The 16371-nt window shown below is 41.4% G+C and overlaps 1 protein-coding gene across 1 annotated transcript in view; it reads right to left on the reverse strand.

The window, feature by feature from the left end:
• Positions 1–16371, reverse strand: part of LOC122558738 (dynein axonemal heavy chain 5-like) — a 274642-nt gene that overhangs the window by 69970 nt on the left and 188301 nt on the right. Inside the window, exons 57-62 of the mRNA XM_043707530.1 lie at positions 9757–9880; positions 8679–8786; positions 7744–7858; positions 5939–6115; positions 4491–4691; positions 2033–2212 (exon numbers count right to left, since the gene is read on the reverse strand). Of these exons, the coding sequence (XP_043563465.1) occupies positions 2033–2212; positions 4491–4691; positions 5939–6115; positions 7744–7858; positions 8679–8786; positions 9757–9880 (905 nt within the window). The remainder of the gene's footprint in view (positions 1–2032; positions 2213–4490; positions 4692–5938; positions 6116–7743; positions 7859–8678; positions 8787–9756; positions 9881–16371) is intronic.

Here is a 16371-nt window from a genome sequence, read left to right on the forward strand (position 1 = left end):
TCAAAAAACTCAATCAAGTTTGTGAGACATGATTTTCCACGCACAAAGCCATGTTGACTATCCCGAATCAGTCCTTTTCTTTCCAAATACATGTACATCCTGTCCCTCAGGATTCCCTCCAACAACTTGCCCACCACCAAGGTCAGGCTCACTGGTCTATAGTTCCCTGGCTTGTCCTTACCACCCTTCTTAAACAGTGACACAACGTTTGCCAACCTCCAGTCTTCTGGCTCCTCACCTTTGACTATCGATGATACAAATATCTCAGCAAGAGGCCCAGCAATCACTTCTGTAGCTTCCCACAGAGTTCTCGGGTACACCTGATCAGGTCCTGGGGATTTATCCACCTTTAACCATTTCAAGACATCCAGCACTTCCTCCTCTGTAACCTGGACATTTTGCAAGATGTCACCATCTTAAAGAAAACCACTTTCTTGAATAAACTCATTGACTTGGTCTCCACATTTTCTGTGATAGTGAATTCTACAGGTTGTTTCTTCATCTCATTGATGAATGGCTCATCTTTTACCCTGAGGTTTTGACCCTATGATTCAACAACTCCACAACCAAAGAAACCCTCCTCCCTGCATCCAATTTGTCTAGCCCTGTTAGAATTTTATGTTTCAATTAGAGCACTCCCCCATCTTCTAAATTCTGGTGAATAAGGCCTAGTCAAACCAACCCTATTTCATTCTAAAGTGTTACCATCCCCAGTATCAGCCTATTGAAGCTTTGCTCCACTCCGTCTTTGGAAGGTATTGAATTGAAGTATTTTAACGAAATGAAGATCTGCTGTTCGGAAAGGCAGGTGCTCCAACACCCTACCCTGTTAAGGTTCACTGCCTCCTAACACTGCCCAATGAACATTCACCCAAATAAGGCAAGGTCAGAGAATATCCTCTTTTAGGCAGGGAGAATGAAATTGCATTTAATATTACAGGTATGGTCTTAGTAAGATCCTGTTTATCTGCAGCAAGGCATCCCTGCATCTGAACTCAATCATCTTGCAATCAAGGCCAGCATATAATTTGCTTTCCTAATTGCTTGTTGGACCTGCCTGTTGACTGGTGTGCAAAGACACCTAGATTCGTTTGTACATCCATATTTTCTAATAAGTCACCATAAAAAAACCTGCCTTTTCTCTTTCACACCAAAGTGTCCAACTTCACATTTATCCATTGCATCTTCCGTGTGTTCGCCCATTTGCTGAGACCATTTTCCCAACCACCCCATTTTTGTTTCAACAGCAAACTTGCAAATATTGCATTTGGTTCCCTCACCCAAGTCATTTATACTTATGTGAATAGCTGAGGCCAAAACACGGATCCCTGTGGTACACTACTAGTCACCGCCTACCACTAGGAAAAGTACCCATTTGTTCTCACCTTCTGTTCCTGGCCTGTCAACCAATTCTCAAGTATCTTAACTCAATCCTATGTGCTTTAATTTCCCATTTAATTCTTACGTGGGATCGTAACAAAAGCTGTTTGAAATCCAAATATACCAGATCTACGCATCCTCCCTTATCTATTCTACTAATTACATCATCAAAAAACTCCAACAGGTTAGCTAAGCATATACGTTTTTGACAAATCTGTGCTTACTTTGTTCAAACCATTAATACTTTTCAATTTTTTTTACGTCACATCTACTGATCAGACTCTAGCAAATAAACATCTGTCGTGGCAATTTAAGACTAATGATCATAAATCACATTCACTCAATATTTTAAATTAAATCAGCAATAAACCAATGAAATAGACTACTGTTCAAGTGCAAATTGTACAACAACTTTAAACAGGTAGATGCATGGATAAACAGAAGTCACTTTTAAGGTTGCACTGCTCCCAGTTAGTTTTGTGAAAATGACACCCAATTTTGTGTCTATCAAAAAAATATAAGAAACAATATAATACTGATGTAATTCTACTGTGAGATAGCAAGGCTTACAAATGGAAGATGATGTTACGTTCCTTGATGCAGCAAGATATCCTCCAGTAATCATATTATTGTTCATTAAATTACAACAAACCTTAAGTGGCAACACTTCTTTATTTATTCCATGAAAGTATGCCATTGCTTGTGTCCAGGAACAAAGACCTGCCACATTACCACAGACCCGTCTGGCAACATCAATGTTGTAATCTGCCATTTCAAAATAGGGACATAGCAGTTCTACAGTTTCCTCATTGATGCTGTCCTTGGGAAATTGCTGTGAAAACAAAAGATAATTTTAATGACACATACATTCAGAAATGTTCAGTTAGAAGATGGGTTTTCACTGACTAGCACATCGGTCTCAGGGCCTAATCTCATTTTTGATACAAGGTTCAAATGAAATGATGGATGTTGGTTTGCTCACAGAGCTGGGAGGTTCATTTTCAGACGTTTCATCACCCTACTACATAACATCTTCAGTGGGCCTCAGGTGAAGCAGTGTACATGATTCCTGCTTTCTATTTATATGTTTAGGTTTCTTTGGATTGGAGATGTCATTTCCTGTGGTGATGTCATTTCCTGTGTTTATGTAATTTCCTGTTCTTTTTCTCAGGGGGGTGGTAGATGGGGTCTAACTCGATGTGTTTGTTGATAGAGTTCCAGTTGGAATGCCATGCTTCTCGGAATTCTTGTGCTTGTCTCTGTTTGGTTTGTCCTAAGATGGATGTGTTGTCCTAGTCGATGTTACCTAGTAGGGTGACGAAACGTCTGGAAATGAACATCCCAGGTCAGTGAGCAAACCTACACCTGAACCTGAGCTACAAATCTTCTCAAAACTCGCTAACATGAAATGATGGACAACATGTGATGAAGCAAGAGGCTGGATTTTCCCGCTGGCGGAGGAAACACAGAGCTGGTTTATTTCTGGGTTTCAAACTTGCCCACATGATTTTGCCTGTGACTTTCCCCCCCTGGCAGCCAATTAACGGTTAGAAGGCTGGTTCACTGTTCAGTTAAGACCAGTGGCTGAGCTCTTATAACTCAAATGCCAATCAGAGGCTTTCCCATTCAAAAGCAGCAACAGGCCACAATGAAAGGTAAGTAAACAAGTGGGCTCTTTAAAATGGAGATGCCTTCTCTTTGACATTTACAGCAGGCCACCACTGTGAGAGTTAGGGGATATGTGGTGGAGCCCCCAACAGGGCGATCTGTGGCAGCTCTTGCAAATTGTCAAGAAAGGAAGGCTACCTGGAGCTCCCTTGCCAACTACTTGGTAGCTGCTAGTTCTTTATTATCCCAATGCTCCAAAACATCCAGGCTTGTCACTGCTTCCTGGCAATTGCCATTTAAAGCAATTACTTTAAGTAAACCATAGTTTCCATAGGAATCAATGTTAAAGCCAGAGTTAGGTTCCTTTGGACATTTCTCACTCAGAATAAATAATATAGGAATTCAAATAAGGTATCATCACAAACAACACCTCATTCCTAACTGAATTAAAACATATTGCCAAATCGATAAATATTAAAATGACATACATTTATTGTTCAATACCATTATATTAACCAGTTTCCATCAAGTGACAGAAGTTGGTCAATGCAGGTAGAAGCAACTTACACAGTCTGACCTCTGCCACTAGACAGAATGTGGAGCCTCAGTGAGAGTTCAGGAATGGAGCCAGTAATGAAGAGAACAGGGGCAGGAGGTGAGGCCAGAGCAGACCAAGCGGGAGACAGAGCTGAAAGAGAGATGAGGCCGTGGAGGGGCAATGAGTTTAAGGAGGGTGACAAGCCCAGGAGACAATAGTGGGTGCAGTAGGAGGCAGTGCTGAGAAGGATGACTTTAAGTCAAGGATGGCAGCAATGGGGGAAATGTGGGTCGACTGTGGGTGAAGGAGGAAGTGCAATGGGAAAGTCATCTGAGCAGGCAGGCCATATAACAGGAAGGTTGGGAAATGATATTAATGTGAAACTGACAATGTTGAACCATTATACTGGCGCTAACGTATTAATAAAGTTATAGCAAAATCATGTTAAGTGAACACCAAGGAGGGACTTTCTGTACAAATAATCAAAGGAATTTAAATCACACAAATGACAGGCTACAGATAATAATAAAAGTCCAGAATCACGAGGAACAACAAGTTCGGGATTATCACCTTATCCAAATGAAAACGGCCAGAACCTCTTTCTTCAATTATGACAGTTTTTATACAGTCGATTGGCAGGCTACTGTTCCACTCTATGCAGAAGTGGGAGGGAGAAGCTTTGAGAGTAAAAGGGTTTCTTAATTCTTTCGGATCTTTAAATGTATAGAACAGCAAGACTTTTTGGTTTTCATTGCTGATTCAGCCATTTAATTTATTAAAGGTCAAAACAAATTTTGTTGCTAAAATGATCAGAGAATTCTGAATGGATGAAGGCTGCTAACTTTCTTTGAATCTTTGCAGAACATGGTTCACATTTTCTGACTAAAGATGCCAGTTTACTGTATTCTAATGTGTCACTGGACTATATTAGTCACTAATAACACTGCTACCCAGTTACATTCACCTGTAAAGCTTGTAGAAGGTTTCCTGCCATAAGTTTCAGTGATTCCTGCCATGATGGAGTAACACAGTTCCTTTCTACATCAGGTTTCACTGGGTTCAACTTCCTTTGCAAAAGCAGCAGTACACAGTCCATTATTCTCATAATCAGATGAGGAGGCCGACCGAGTGTTCGTACTAAGGTTATGTCTGCTGGTTTAATTGTCTGCAACGTTGAGAGTGAATGGATTAGCATGTTGAGTGCAAGACCTGGCCTGCATAAATGACAATAATGTGAAGTATATTACCATACTGACTAGTTCACTGCTCCCTACAGCATCTATTGCTCTCCCTAACCAAGGGAGCACGCACTTCCTGCAACTAGTAGAAGTTCACCACTGGAATTCTGAACCGGGCATTTGGAGATTGTTGACAGAGGTTGCATTTTATTACTGGGAGTTTTCTGGTTCTGCAGAGGTGGGTTGGAAGGTGGAACTATGAGAAGACTCCTAAACTTCTGATTCATCCCTACCTCTGAGCGATCTTGACAAAGGATGGATCAATGAAGTAGAGGTCACCATTCTCACAGAATTGATTAGGCCCAATTAATGGCTATTTGGGGTAAAGGTGTTGCCAGGATCTTCCCACAGCAGACAGGTCCCTGCTAGGACGAGACAGCGACATTTAACTGGAGGTGGCTTCCTGTGGAGATGTCATGGCACTGTCTGCATTCCTTCTCACTCAACGCAGAATGTTGTGAAATGGCACATAGACCCGTGGCTGCAAAACATCCTGAGGAAGTTACACCCTTCCAACAGAATAACCTTACACCTTGGCCATACACATATTTTGTTTCATTTATTCCCATCCTACAGAGAGTACCTCCATTTAGAAGTGCCCCTGTCGTCTCCTGCCTGCCTCCACAGTGGTTGTTTGTCCCAGTCGCACTGCTGGCCAGCCAGCACAGTAAACCCTCAAACAGGGACTCCCACACTTCCATTTCCCCAGTCCATCCACCACTGGATGGGGCTTCCAGAGGAGGCTTCCTAATATCTTCCCATAGGAAGGTCATGATCAACCTCTCACCAGAGCCAACTCTGGGTTGATGCCAGGATTGCAACCCAGCTGTGAAAATTTAATCCAACTGTATCTATACTGTCTTTCTATTTGGAAACATCAAACCTTCTCCAACAACCTTATCAGGATTGGCAACTTGTGATGTGGGTCACACTCATTCCTTACCTGATTGTGATGCAGCACATTCACAGAAGAAATGAGCAATTTTTAAAAAATAAAAGCATTCAAACACTTCAGTAAGATTGATTTAATTAGAGTCATCGAGCCATGGACATTTAGGGCACAGAAAAAGGCCCCTTGGCCCATTGCATCAGTGCCGATCCAAAACAACCAGCTAACTAATTGAAGCTAAATCAGATTCACCTTAATGACTCCTCCACCATTGCTCTGGCATACCTGCAGAGCTGCTTCAGCTTCTTCTAGTGCTGGTCTGGCAGCTTCAAGTGTTTGCTCAGCCACTGCCTTATCTGCCGATATGCTGTCCACAATCGCCTGGGCTCGGTCTTTGACATTTTGTACCTCCATCTTCACTTGCTCTGAAGCATGTGCCTTCAGAGTCACCTCTTTCAGTACCTTGTAACAGCAGTTATTAAGGACCATTACTAATTATTCATTAGCATGCAGGATCTGTAACCAGATTTTTTTCCCAATTCATGACGTATCAACGCGCCTCATCCCTCTACAGCATTAAACTTATGTCAGTTACGCAGTGATTACAATACATTACAGCGGATCCAAAATATTGAATGTTCTGATTTAAAATGTGCTGGCATTTCGAAGGCTGTATGGATGTGTAGTAAAGCAGTGAGCATTATGGTATGATGCTCTTTCTCATTTCTTTCTTTTTATAATCCTTTCCTCCTCTCAGTAACCTATTCTATACCAATTCTTTATGCCTTTTTGGGAATACATTCAACAAAATTAACTTTAACTGCACAGTACTTTTGAAGTAGCAAAGCAGTTCAAGATCCATCATAAGATTATAGATAAAATGTGACACTGAGCCATAAAACAAGCATGTAACCAAAGGCTTGTTAATGGAGGTAGGTTTTAAAGAGGGTTGTAAAGGGTAGAGAAGTGAAAAAGTCCAGGAAGAAAATTGCATACTTGCACTCTGGATGGCTGAAGGCACAGATGTCAATGATGAGGTGAAGGAAGTTGATGATGCACAAGGTCAGAATTTGAGCAGTTTCCAGAGGATTAAAATTCTGGAGAAGATTAGAGATAGAGATTGGAGGTCTACACTCAGCTGAGTGAATATTAACAGACTTTATTAAATGTAACTATTTCTGGGAATAAAATATCTCTCTGGAATGTTATAGATGCAGGTTCCAGTTGCATATCATCTGATGTCATGGTGACAAAACTCCTTCTGCATATGCTCAGGAGCTATTAGAGTAAAAGTATAATTCCATTGATCCACAGAGCATGCAGAATCTTGAAGCTGAGGATGAGAAATTTCAAACTTAGGTACTGTTTCACTTTGAGCTTAACGAGGTTTATCAGCAGAAGGATAATAGATGAATGGATTTGGATAGTGCACAAGGATTTGGATTTGAGTTCAGGTTTATAGGGAATTGAAGATGAGAAGCCAACCAGGAGAGGACAGAATGGTTTAAAAAGTCAGAGAATTATCTGAGATTCAGACTCAGGTTTACATTTTGCCAATATATTGTATGTTTGCTGAGAACATTCCAATGCTTTGGTAGATTTAGATTGCAGCACACTGGTTGAAACATCGGACACCAATCCTAAAGACTAAAATTTATTCTGATATTTGTTATGAAAGAATTATTGACAATTATTTTGAATGCATTGTGTTTATTCCTGACAAATATTTAAAACTTTCCAAAAGAGAACAACTGTAATAGAATATCCCTTTATTGTATGAAAGTTATGTTAACTATTTGTCTCTGTTACCACTGTAGGACATTGCAAAAGTAGGTTACAAGCAACAGCTACATTGTTTATGGCATCTAAATGTAGTCATTAGTCTCCATCACTTAAAACGCTATAAACAATAGATTAATTACTTCCTGTGAAAGTTGCACATTTAGTGCTGATTCAAAATCAGTATTAGAAAATATAGTCGGCAAAAATGATCATTTTCAAATGTGCCATGGATTAATATTTTGAATACATGAAAATGATATTGATGTATTTTAACCATTTTTCATTAAATGGATTTATCATCTCATTACCATATCAGCCTTGTCATTGGCTATTTTAAGTTCTTTCTCTTTTGTTTCCAGTTCTTTGCTGAGGGCCACAACCGATTCTGAGGCTTCCTTCAACTTCTGTAAACCTGTCTTCATTCTTCAGGAGAAAGAAAAGCAAACATTTGTATCAGTTCTACTTATGCCTTTAACCAACGTTAAGAAAAAAGCCCAATATAACAAAAGCCCATTCTGAATTTTAAACTTAGATTGTGTTGAATTATGTGTCAGCTGTGGCTCAGTGATAACACCACTGTCTCTGAGTCAGAAAGGCGGTGGCATATGTCCCACTTCAAAGGACGTGAGCATAAAAACCTAAGCTGAGAGTTGAGTGCACAAATGAAGGAATCTGAGCTTTTGAAGGTGCTGTTTTTGGATGATGCATTAAACCAAAATCCTATATGCCTCCTGGAATTAAGTTTAAACTCCCAAGGCACTATTCAGAAAAGAACAGGGACTTTTCATGATGTTTTGGCAAAAAATGTATTCCTTAATCATTAAGGAACGTATAATCTGATCATTTACTTTTGTTAAAATTTTACAGTAAATATATTGGCTGCCTTTAGTGACTATGGACTAAATTTTGCTATTTACAGGCAATTCCACCCACTGGGCCAAAAGGGGAGGGTAGCAACAAGACCTGAGATGGCACATTGCTGGTGACGACACCCTAACCCTGAAAAGCTATCGGCCTAATTAGTGCCATCATTAACTGCTGGTCATTGCTAAGGCTGAAAGTTCGGGTGTGGTCACACCAAAGACAGGTTAGTGAGGTTTGAGGCAGTGTATTTGATGTCTTGACATTGTTAAAGGTGCTATATATGTATCAGAACTTTCTTCTGTGATTTTGTAAAGTACACACTATATGCTTTTTAAATGAGCAGAGAATCCATAGTACAGAATAGGTCAGCTTACGTTACCTTTCTGCCAGAGTTTGCAGCTCTGACTGTTTCTCCTTGTATACAGCTTTGTAACCCTGAATGAAGGACAGGTAGGATTTAGGTGTAACATGGGTTGACCGCCGGAATCTGTTGATACAAAATCAAAGCTGGTTATCCAAGTATAATGAATAAATATGCAGCAGCAGACTAACTCCTGCGTGTCATAGTTCCTGCCAAAAATATTTTATGCCTGCTAAGAAATTCATTTCCCATTAACATTCAGTAATTAACTGAGACTTTTACAGATAAGTACAAGTTAATGCCCATCATGTTACATGCTGTGGTGCTACAGAGGTCAACTCTATAGAGTTGTATAGAATTGCAGGTATGACATTAGCCCAAAACAATACTGAGTCCCCTTCTCTCCCAACCTAATTAAGCATGTGTTCAGGTTAATTCTTTTTAAAACATAATTTTGCTAAAATTAAATGCCAAAAACATAAGTAAGAGCTTATACCAGAAGATTTGTAATAGAAAGGTTTTCCCTGGAGGAGCTCCAATATACATCTGGGAGGAAAAATTAAGACTAATATACAAAGGAAAAGTTAGTTCTTGTGATATTCCTAGATGAAGGATCTATATCAGGTAACCAGACTCCAATATGTAGTTAAACAAAATCACCTAATCAATATAAATTTAAATTTAAAACTGAACATAATTGCGGATACCTCCCAGCTCCAAACATTCTTAGTGAGGCAGCAAATCACCACACTGGGGAACTACGCAATGATTTCTAATGTTTTGAAAAGACAGTATCACTGACGTATTGATGTTAAATTGGCTTAAGGTATCTCCCTTGCTTGAATTACTGCAGGTTTTCATTTTTACAGGTGGACAATATTAGAGTGTAAGTGTAACTGTGTCCCATGTATAATCCACATTGCAATAAATGATGCTTCAATTAGCAATACCTTGAAAGCCAATATAGCAATATCTCCAGGATAATGGAAATGTTCAAATATCAGATGTAAGCATCCTTACATTAAAAATTCAACAGTTTCCCCATCTATAATTTCTCGGAGTTCATAGGTTAATATCAGTGAGTTGGTTGACACACCTTTCAAAGTACAACACACATTTCTCGGCGACACCATCTTGGAAAGTCCCCATGCACTCCACCACTTGCTGTTTTGCCTCTCGCGTGCATTCAATCTCAAATGAGGACAAGAAATGGTCGGACACTAAAGAAAAAAAATCATATATTTTAAAACCCTGGATATTGTGTCTTGATTAGATTAGATTAGACTAGATGATTAGATTACTTACAGTGTGGAAACAGGCCCTTCGGCCCAACAAGTCCACACCGACCCGCCCAAGTGTAACCCACCCAGACCCATTCCCCGACATTAACTCCTTCACCTAACACTACAGGCAATTTAGCATGGCCAATTCACCTTCTTTGTTTAAAGAATCAGAATTTCAGTTCTAACCCAACTTTGTTATCAAACCAGCTGTTAATGGTTGTTCTGTTCTTGTCTACCTGGCAGAAGTTCAGTGTCAACTCTCATGACATTTCTTCTCATCTCCCCTGGATCTCTGTGGTTTTCAGGACAGTCACTATCCTCATTACCTCTGGAGATATCACCTCCACAGATTCCCATCTCAGAGTCCACCAATCTTGCACAACCTGTTTCTACTTCTTTCCCAAACTCCACAAATGGGACTATCCTGGCACACCTATCCTTTCAGCTTGTTCCTGCCTTGCTGAACTTATTTCTTCCTGTGTTAGAATCATAGTACCCCTACAGTGCCATTTGACCCCTGTGAGGATACCGAGTCTCGGAAACCCATCCCACCAATACCTAGCCACCCCCATTCTATCCCCATAATCCTTCATTTACGTTGGCTAACCTGCCCAACCTGCACATCTTTGGTCTGTGGGAAGAAACCAGAACACCCGTTGACTGTATTTTTCACCCTTTATTTGGCCTGTTCCCACTTACAGTTGTGATTCATTTGATGCTTTAGTTCAGTTCTGTAATTTCCAGGTTTCTGGTCTTGGCCACCTTTTTTTCATCATGGAGATGTGCAATACCTCTACACATCTGTCCCTCACCAGGATGGTCTGAAAGCTCTCTGCTTCTTTTTTGAAAATACCATCCTTCTCCCCACTGAGCTCACTCTCATTTTGAGTTACTTCTCCTTTAAACTCCTCTCATTTTCTGCAAGTCAAAGGTGCACCTACATGGGTCCCAGCTAGGCCTGACTCTTTGTGGCATATGTGGAGCATTCTTTGTTCCAGTCCTAACAGGGCCCCCACCCACAACATTTGCTCAATCTATCAATTAAGTCCGCATTGCTTCTTCCTGCACTCATTCAGAATTGGAAAAAAAATTCAGTTTTGTTTCCAGTTTCCATCCTTCTCTCACCTTTATTGGGTCCATCTCTAAATCTCCCCACCCCTTCCTTGACTTCACTGCTTTCATTTCTTAATAGGCAACCCACTATTATCCATTACAAGCCCAATGATTCCTACAGTTACCTCGACTACACTCCCTCCCACCCTGCTTCCTGCAAGGATTCCATTCCATTCTCCAAGCTTCTCCATCTGCATCATATTTGTTCTGATGATGTCACCTTCCAGTGAGGTGCCTCCAACGTGACCTTCTCTTTCCTCAAATGAGGAGTCACCCTCAACCGTGTCCAACCCTACTACTGCTCTCTGCTCCCAACTTTCCTTTCCAGAGCAGTAGTGCTCCCTTTGTCCTTACTTTCATTCCCACTAGTCTCTGCATTCAAAAAATCATCTTCTGCCATTTCTGTCACCTCCAGCAGGATGCTACACCTTCCCTTCCACTCCACTGTAGCATTCCGCAAGAAGTGTTCCCTCCATGACACCCCGGTCCACTCCTCCATCACTTCTAACACTTTCTTACCCCTCCCCCTGATATGCTACCTTTCAATGCAATCGCAACAAGTGTTAGACTTGCCCACACACCTTCACTCTCCTCACTGCCCAAGGCCCCAACACATTTTCTAGGTGAAGCAGCATTCTACTTGAATCTCTTTCAAGTTAGTCTGCTGTATTTGCTGCTCACGATGCGGTCTCCTTTACATTGGCAAAACCAAATGCGGACTGAGTAACCATTTGCAGAACACATCCGCTCCACCAATAAGAATAACCCCAACCTCTTAGTTACTTGTCGTTTCAATAAACCTGCTTGCTTCATGGTAACATTTTTATCTCAGGCCAGCTATAATGTTCCACTTTTACAGCCTCTCAGGTACAATATTGATTTCTGCAACTTCTGGGAGTCTGATAGCATGATGCCTGTGTTATCCATTTTTCTTACATTCTTTTTTCCTGCTCCATGATCTTGTCCTGGTCATGAATTGGGGTTTACTTTGCGCTCAGTAGAGAGGATCCATTTTCTCCCTTTCACACTTAATCTATACCCATTTTATATCCCTAGTTCTCTTTCACCATAATTAACAACTCCTTTGACTTTAGTACTGGGCCTCCACACCATCTGATCTCCTCCCTCCTCCTCTGCCTTTGTCAAAGGAATATCAAAAAAACACTTTCCAACCTTTGCAATTCTGAAGAAGAGTCATATTGGTCTGCAAATGTGAACACTTCCTCTCTCCACAGATGCAGCCAGACCTGCGAGGTTTCTCCAGCATTTTCTGTGCTTGTGGTTCTGACAGCGCCCTGATAGCATTTCCTGGATGCCCAGGCTTCAGTAGCTGGATTTGTTTAAAGTCTGTTCCGTTGGTAGCGAACATAATGGAGCAGAAACAGAAATTACTGGAAAACTAGCACACTGGATAGCACTGCTGCCTTACAGCGCCAGAGACCTGGGTTCAATTCCCACCTCGGGCTACTGTCTGTGTAGAGTTTGAACATTCTCCCAGTGTCTGTGTGGGTTTCCTCCGGGTGCTCCGGTTTCCTCCCATAGTCCAAAGATGTGCAGGTTAGGTGAATTGGCCATCCTAAATTGCCCGTAGTGTTAGGTGTAGGGGTAAATGTAGGCGAATGGGTCTGGGTGGGTTACGCTTCGGAGAGTCGGTGTGGACTTGTTGGGCCGAAGGGCCTGTTTCCACACTGTAAGTAAGCTAATCTAGTCTAGTGGAGAGAAATCAGAGTTAACGTTACGTGTCCAATGATCCTTCTTCAAAAGTATTCTGAAGGGTGACTGGCCCCAAACATTAACTCTGATTTGTCTCCACAGATACTGCCAGATCTGCTGAGCTTTTCCAGTAACTTCTGTTTTTGTTTCTGATTGCCAGCATCTACAGTTCTTTCAGTTTATATAACATGATGGAGCATATGTTTAATGTAAAGACAGGACTGTGTGGCAGTCACTCTCACCAATACTGTCATGGACAGATGATTCAGTGACAGGCGGATTGGTGAGAATGAAATCAAGTAGATTTTTCCCTCTCATTACTTCACTCACCATCTGATGCAGACCCAAGTTAGCAGCTATGACCTTTGAGACTTAGACTTGGGAGTCCAGAGACAGCATATTCCTGTTAGGGTGAAAGGAAAGACTGGTAGGTATAGGGAATGCTGGATGACTAAAGAAATTGAGGGTTTGGTTATGAAAAAGAAGGAAGCATATGTCAGGTATAGACAGGATAGATCGAGTAAATCCTTAGAAGAGTATAAAGAAAGTAGGAGTATACTTAAGAGGGAAATCAGGAGGGCAAAAAGAGGGCAATGAGATAGCTTTGGCAAATAAGATTAAGAGGAATCCAAAGGGTTTTTACAAATACATTAAGGACAAAAGGGTAACTAGGGAGAGAACAGGGCCCCTCAATGATAAACAAGGTGGCCTTTGTGTGGAGCCGCAGAAAATGGGGGAGATACTAAACCAGTATTTTGCATCAGTATTTACTGTGGAAAAGGATATGGAAGATATAGACTGTAGGGAAATAGATGGTGATACCTTGAAAAATGTCCATATTACAGAGGGGGAAGCGCTGGATGTCTTTAAACGCATAAAAGTGGATAAATCCCCAGGGCCTGATCAGGTGTACCCTAGAACTCTGTGGGAAGCTTAAGAAGTGATTGCTGAGCCTCTTGCTAAGATATTTATATCATCAATAGTTACAGGTGAGGTGCCAGAAGACTGGAGGTTGGCTAACGTGGTGCCACTGTTTAAGAAGGGTGGTAAGGACAAGCCAGGGAACTATAGACCAGTGAACCTGACCTTGGTGGTGGGCAAGTTGTTAGAGGGAATCCTGAGGGACAGGATGTACATGTACTTGGAAATGCAAGGACTGATTAAGGATAGTCAACATGGCTTTGTGCATGGGGAATCATGTCTCACAAACTTGATTGAGTTTTTTGAAGAAGTAACAAAGAGGATTGTTGAGCGCAGAGCAGTAGATGTGATCTATATGGACTTCAGTAAGGCGTTCGACAAGGTTCCCCATGGGAGACTGCTTAGCAAGGTTAGATCTCATGGAATACAGGGAGAACTAGCCATTTGGATACAGAACTGGCTCAAAGGTAGAAGACAGAGGGTGGTGGTGGAGGGTTGTTTTTCAGACTGGAGGCCCGTGACCAGTGGAGTGCCACAAGGATCGGTGCTAGGTCCTCTACTTTTTGTCATTTATATAAATGATTTGGATGCGAGCATAAGAGGTATGGGTAGTAGGTTTGCAGATGATACCAAAATTGGAGGTGTAATGGACAGTGGCTGTACAGGACATTGGTTAGGCCGGTTGGAATATTGCATGCAATTCTGGTCTCCTTCCTATCGGAAAGATGTTGTGAAACTTGAAAGGGTTCAGAAAAGATTTACAAGGATGTTGCCAGGGTTGGAGGATTTGAGCTATAAGGAGAGGCTGAACAGGCTGGAGCTGTTTTCCCTGGAGCATCGGAGGCTGAGGGGTGACCTTATAGAAGGCATGGATAGGATAAATAGACAATTCCCTGGGGTCTTTTCCCTGGGGTTCGGGGAGTCCAGAATGAGCTGCCAGAGGAAGTGGTGGAGGCTGGTATAATTACAACATTTAAAAGGCATCTGGATCGGTATTTGAATAGGAAGGGTTTGGAGGGATATAGGCCAGGTGCTGGCAGCTGGGACTAGATTGGGTTGGGATATCTGGCCGGCATTGACGGGTTGAACCAAAGGGTCTGTTTCCATGCTGTCCTTCTCTATGAGTCTATGACTCTATGAGTCATGGCAGCATAAGGAAACAATAAATGGTTAGGAATTCCAATGCATGCCTGAGTGTGTGGTAGAGGTAGATTCAATTAAAAGCCTTCAAATTAAATGAGCTAACTTACTACAAAGGAAACCTTTGCTGCATCATAGAAAATAGATGAGTGAGTGAATTCAGGGATAATGGGTGGAATGGCTTTCATCTGTGCTAACATTCTGTAAATTTTGAATGATCTGAAGCTATTATTTGGTTTGTCCAATAAAATCTGTTGCCTGCTATCTCCAAGCTCCATCTCTCTTACTGGCAACAGTAGGAAGCTAAATCAGACTGTTCCCAATCAGAATGCCAAGGTGAGCTTTCAATCACATATTAACAACATCACTATTTCTACTTATGTAGCATTGTTCAACTCCAACCTTGCCTCTGTTCATCTACTGCCAAAATCTTCAAGAAAGCTTTTGCTTCTTCCAAATTTGAGGATTCAGATGCATTTCTGACCAACTTTCAATGTTCTATCCCCCATACCCTTGATCTCATCAAAAACTGTTGTAACATGTGTCAAGTCTCATTGACCCCCATTTCTCCAATGCTTGCCGGCCCACATTGGCTTCCAATTAAGCAAAATTTTGAATTTGTTTTTAAAGATTCTCAGTTTTGTTTTCAAATGTCGATATTATTTTACACCTTTCAAATTCTATAACTCCTCCAGCCACACAACCTTCCTAGATATCTGTCTTTTTCTAATTGTGACCACTTGAACATCTTTGATTTTAATCAGTTCATCATTGGGAACAGTGCATTCAGCCGCCAAGACCCTAAGTTCAGGAACTCTCCAACTAAAAATCTTTGCCTCTATACCTCCTTTAAGAGGCATCTGAAAATCTGCCTCTTCAACAAGCGTCTTATTATGGCACAATGTCCCTTTTATGTGACTCAATGTCAAAATTGTCTTATAATGGAATAATTGAAACATCTTGGAATGTTTATTACTATAGAAGTTTATTACTATAGAAAAGAAGCTGCTGTCGTTACATCATTTGGCTTACTGTTTCTTCACAATCGTAAAATTATAAAATTTATCCTCATCAATCTCAGATTATAAGATTAACTCAAATAGAAAATAAAAGTCACACTGATGCAGAAAGGGGTTCTCTTTTATGGTTGAAACACAGGCAAATGAATAGGGCAATGTGTTGCATTGGGATGTACCTGAAATGGAAAATGTTCCTCACCCAACACAAGCATGTATTACATGGATCAGCACAGCAGGCCAGGCAGCATCCGAGGAGCAGGAGAATCGACGTTTCAGACATAAGCCCTTCTTCAGGAATGAGGCTGGTGCGCCAAGCGGGCTGAGATAAAGGGTAGGAGGGAGGGAATTTGGGGGAGAGGGGCTGGGAATACGATAGGTGGAAAGAATTAAGGTGAGGGTGATAGGCCAGAGAAGGGGTGGGGGCGGAGAGGTCGGGAAGAAAATTGCGGGACAGGAAGGTGGTGCTGAGTTCGAGGGTTGGGATTGAGACAAGTAAGCGGAACGTTTCAGAGAACACCTCTG

Source organism: Chiloscyllium plagiosum, chromosome 17 (assembly GCF_004010195.1).
Source record: "Chiloscyllium plagiosum isolate BGI_BamShark_2017 chromosome 17, ASM401019v2, whole genome shotgun sequence".
In the NCBI taxonomy this organism is placed as follows: Eukaryota; Metazoa; Chordata; class Chondrichthyes; order Orectolobiformes; family Hemiscylliidae; genus Chiloscyllium; species Chiloscyllium plagiosum.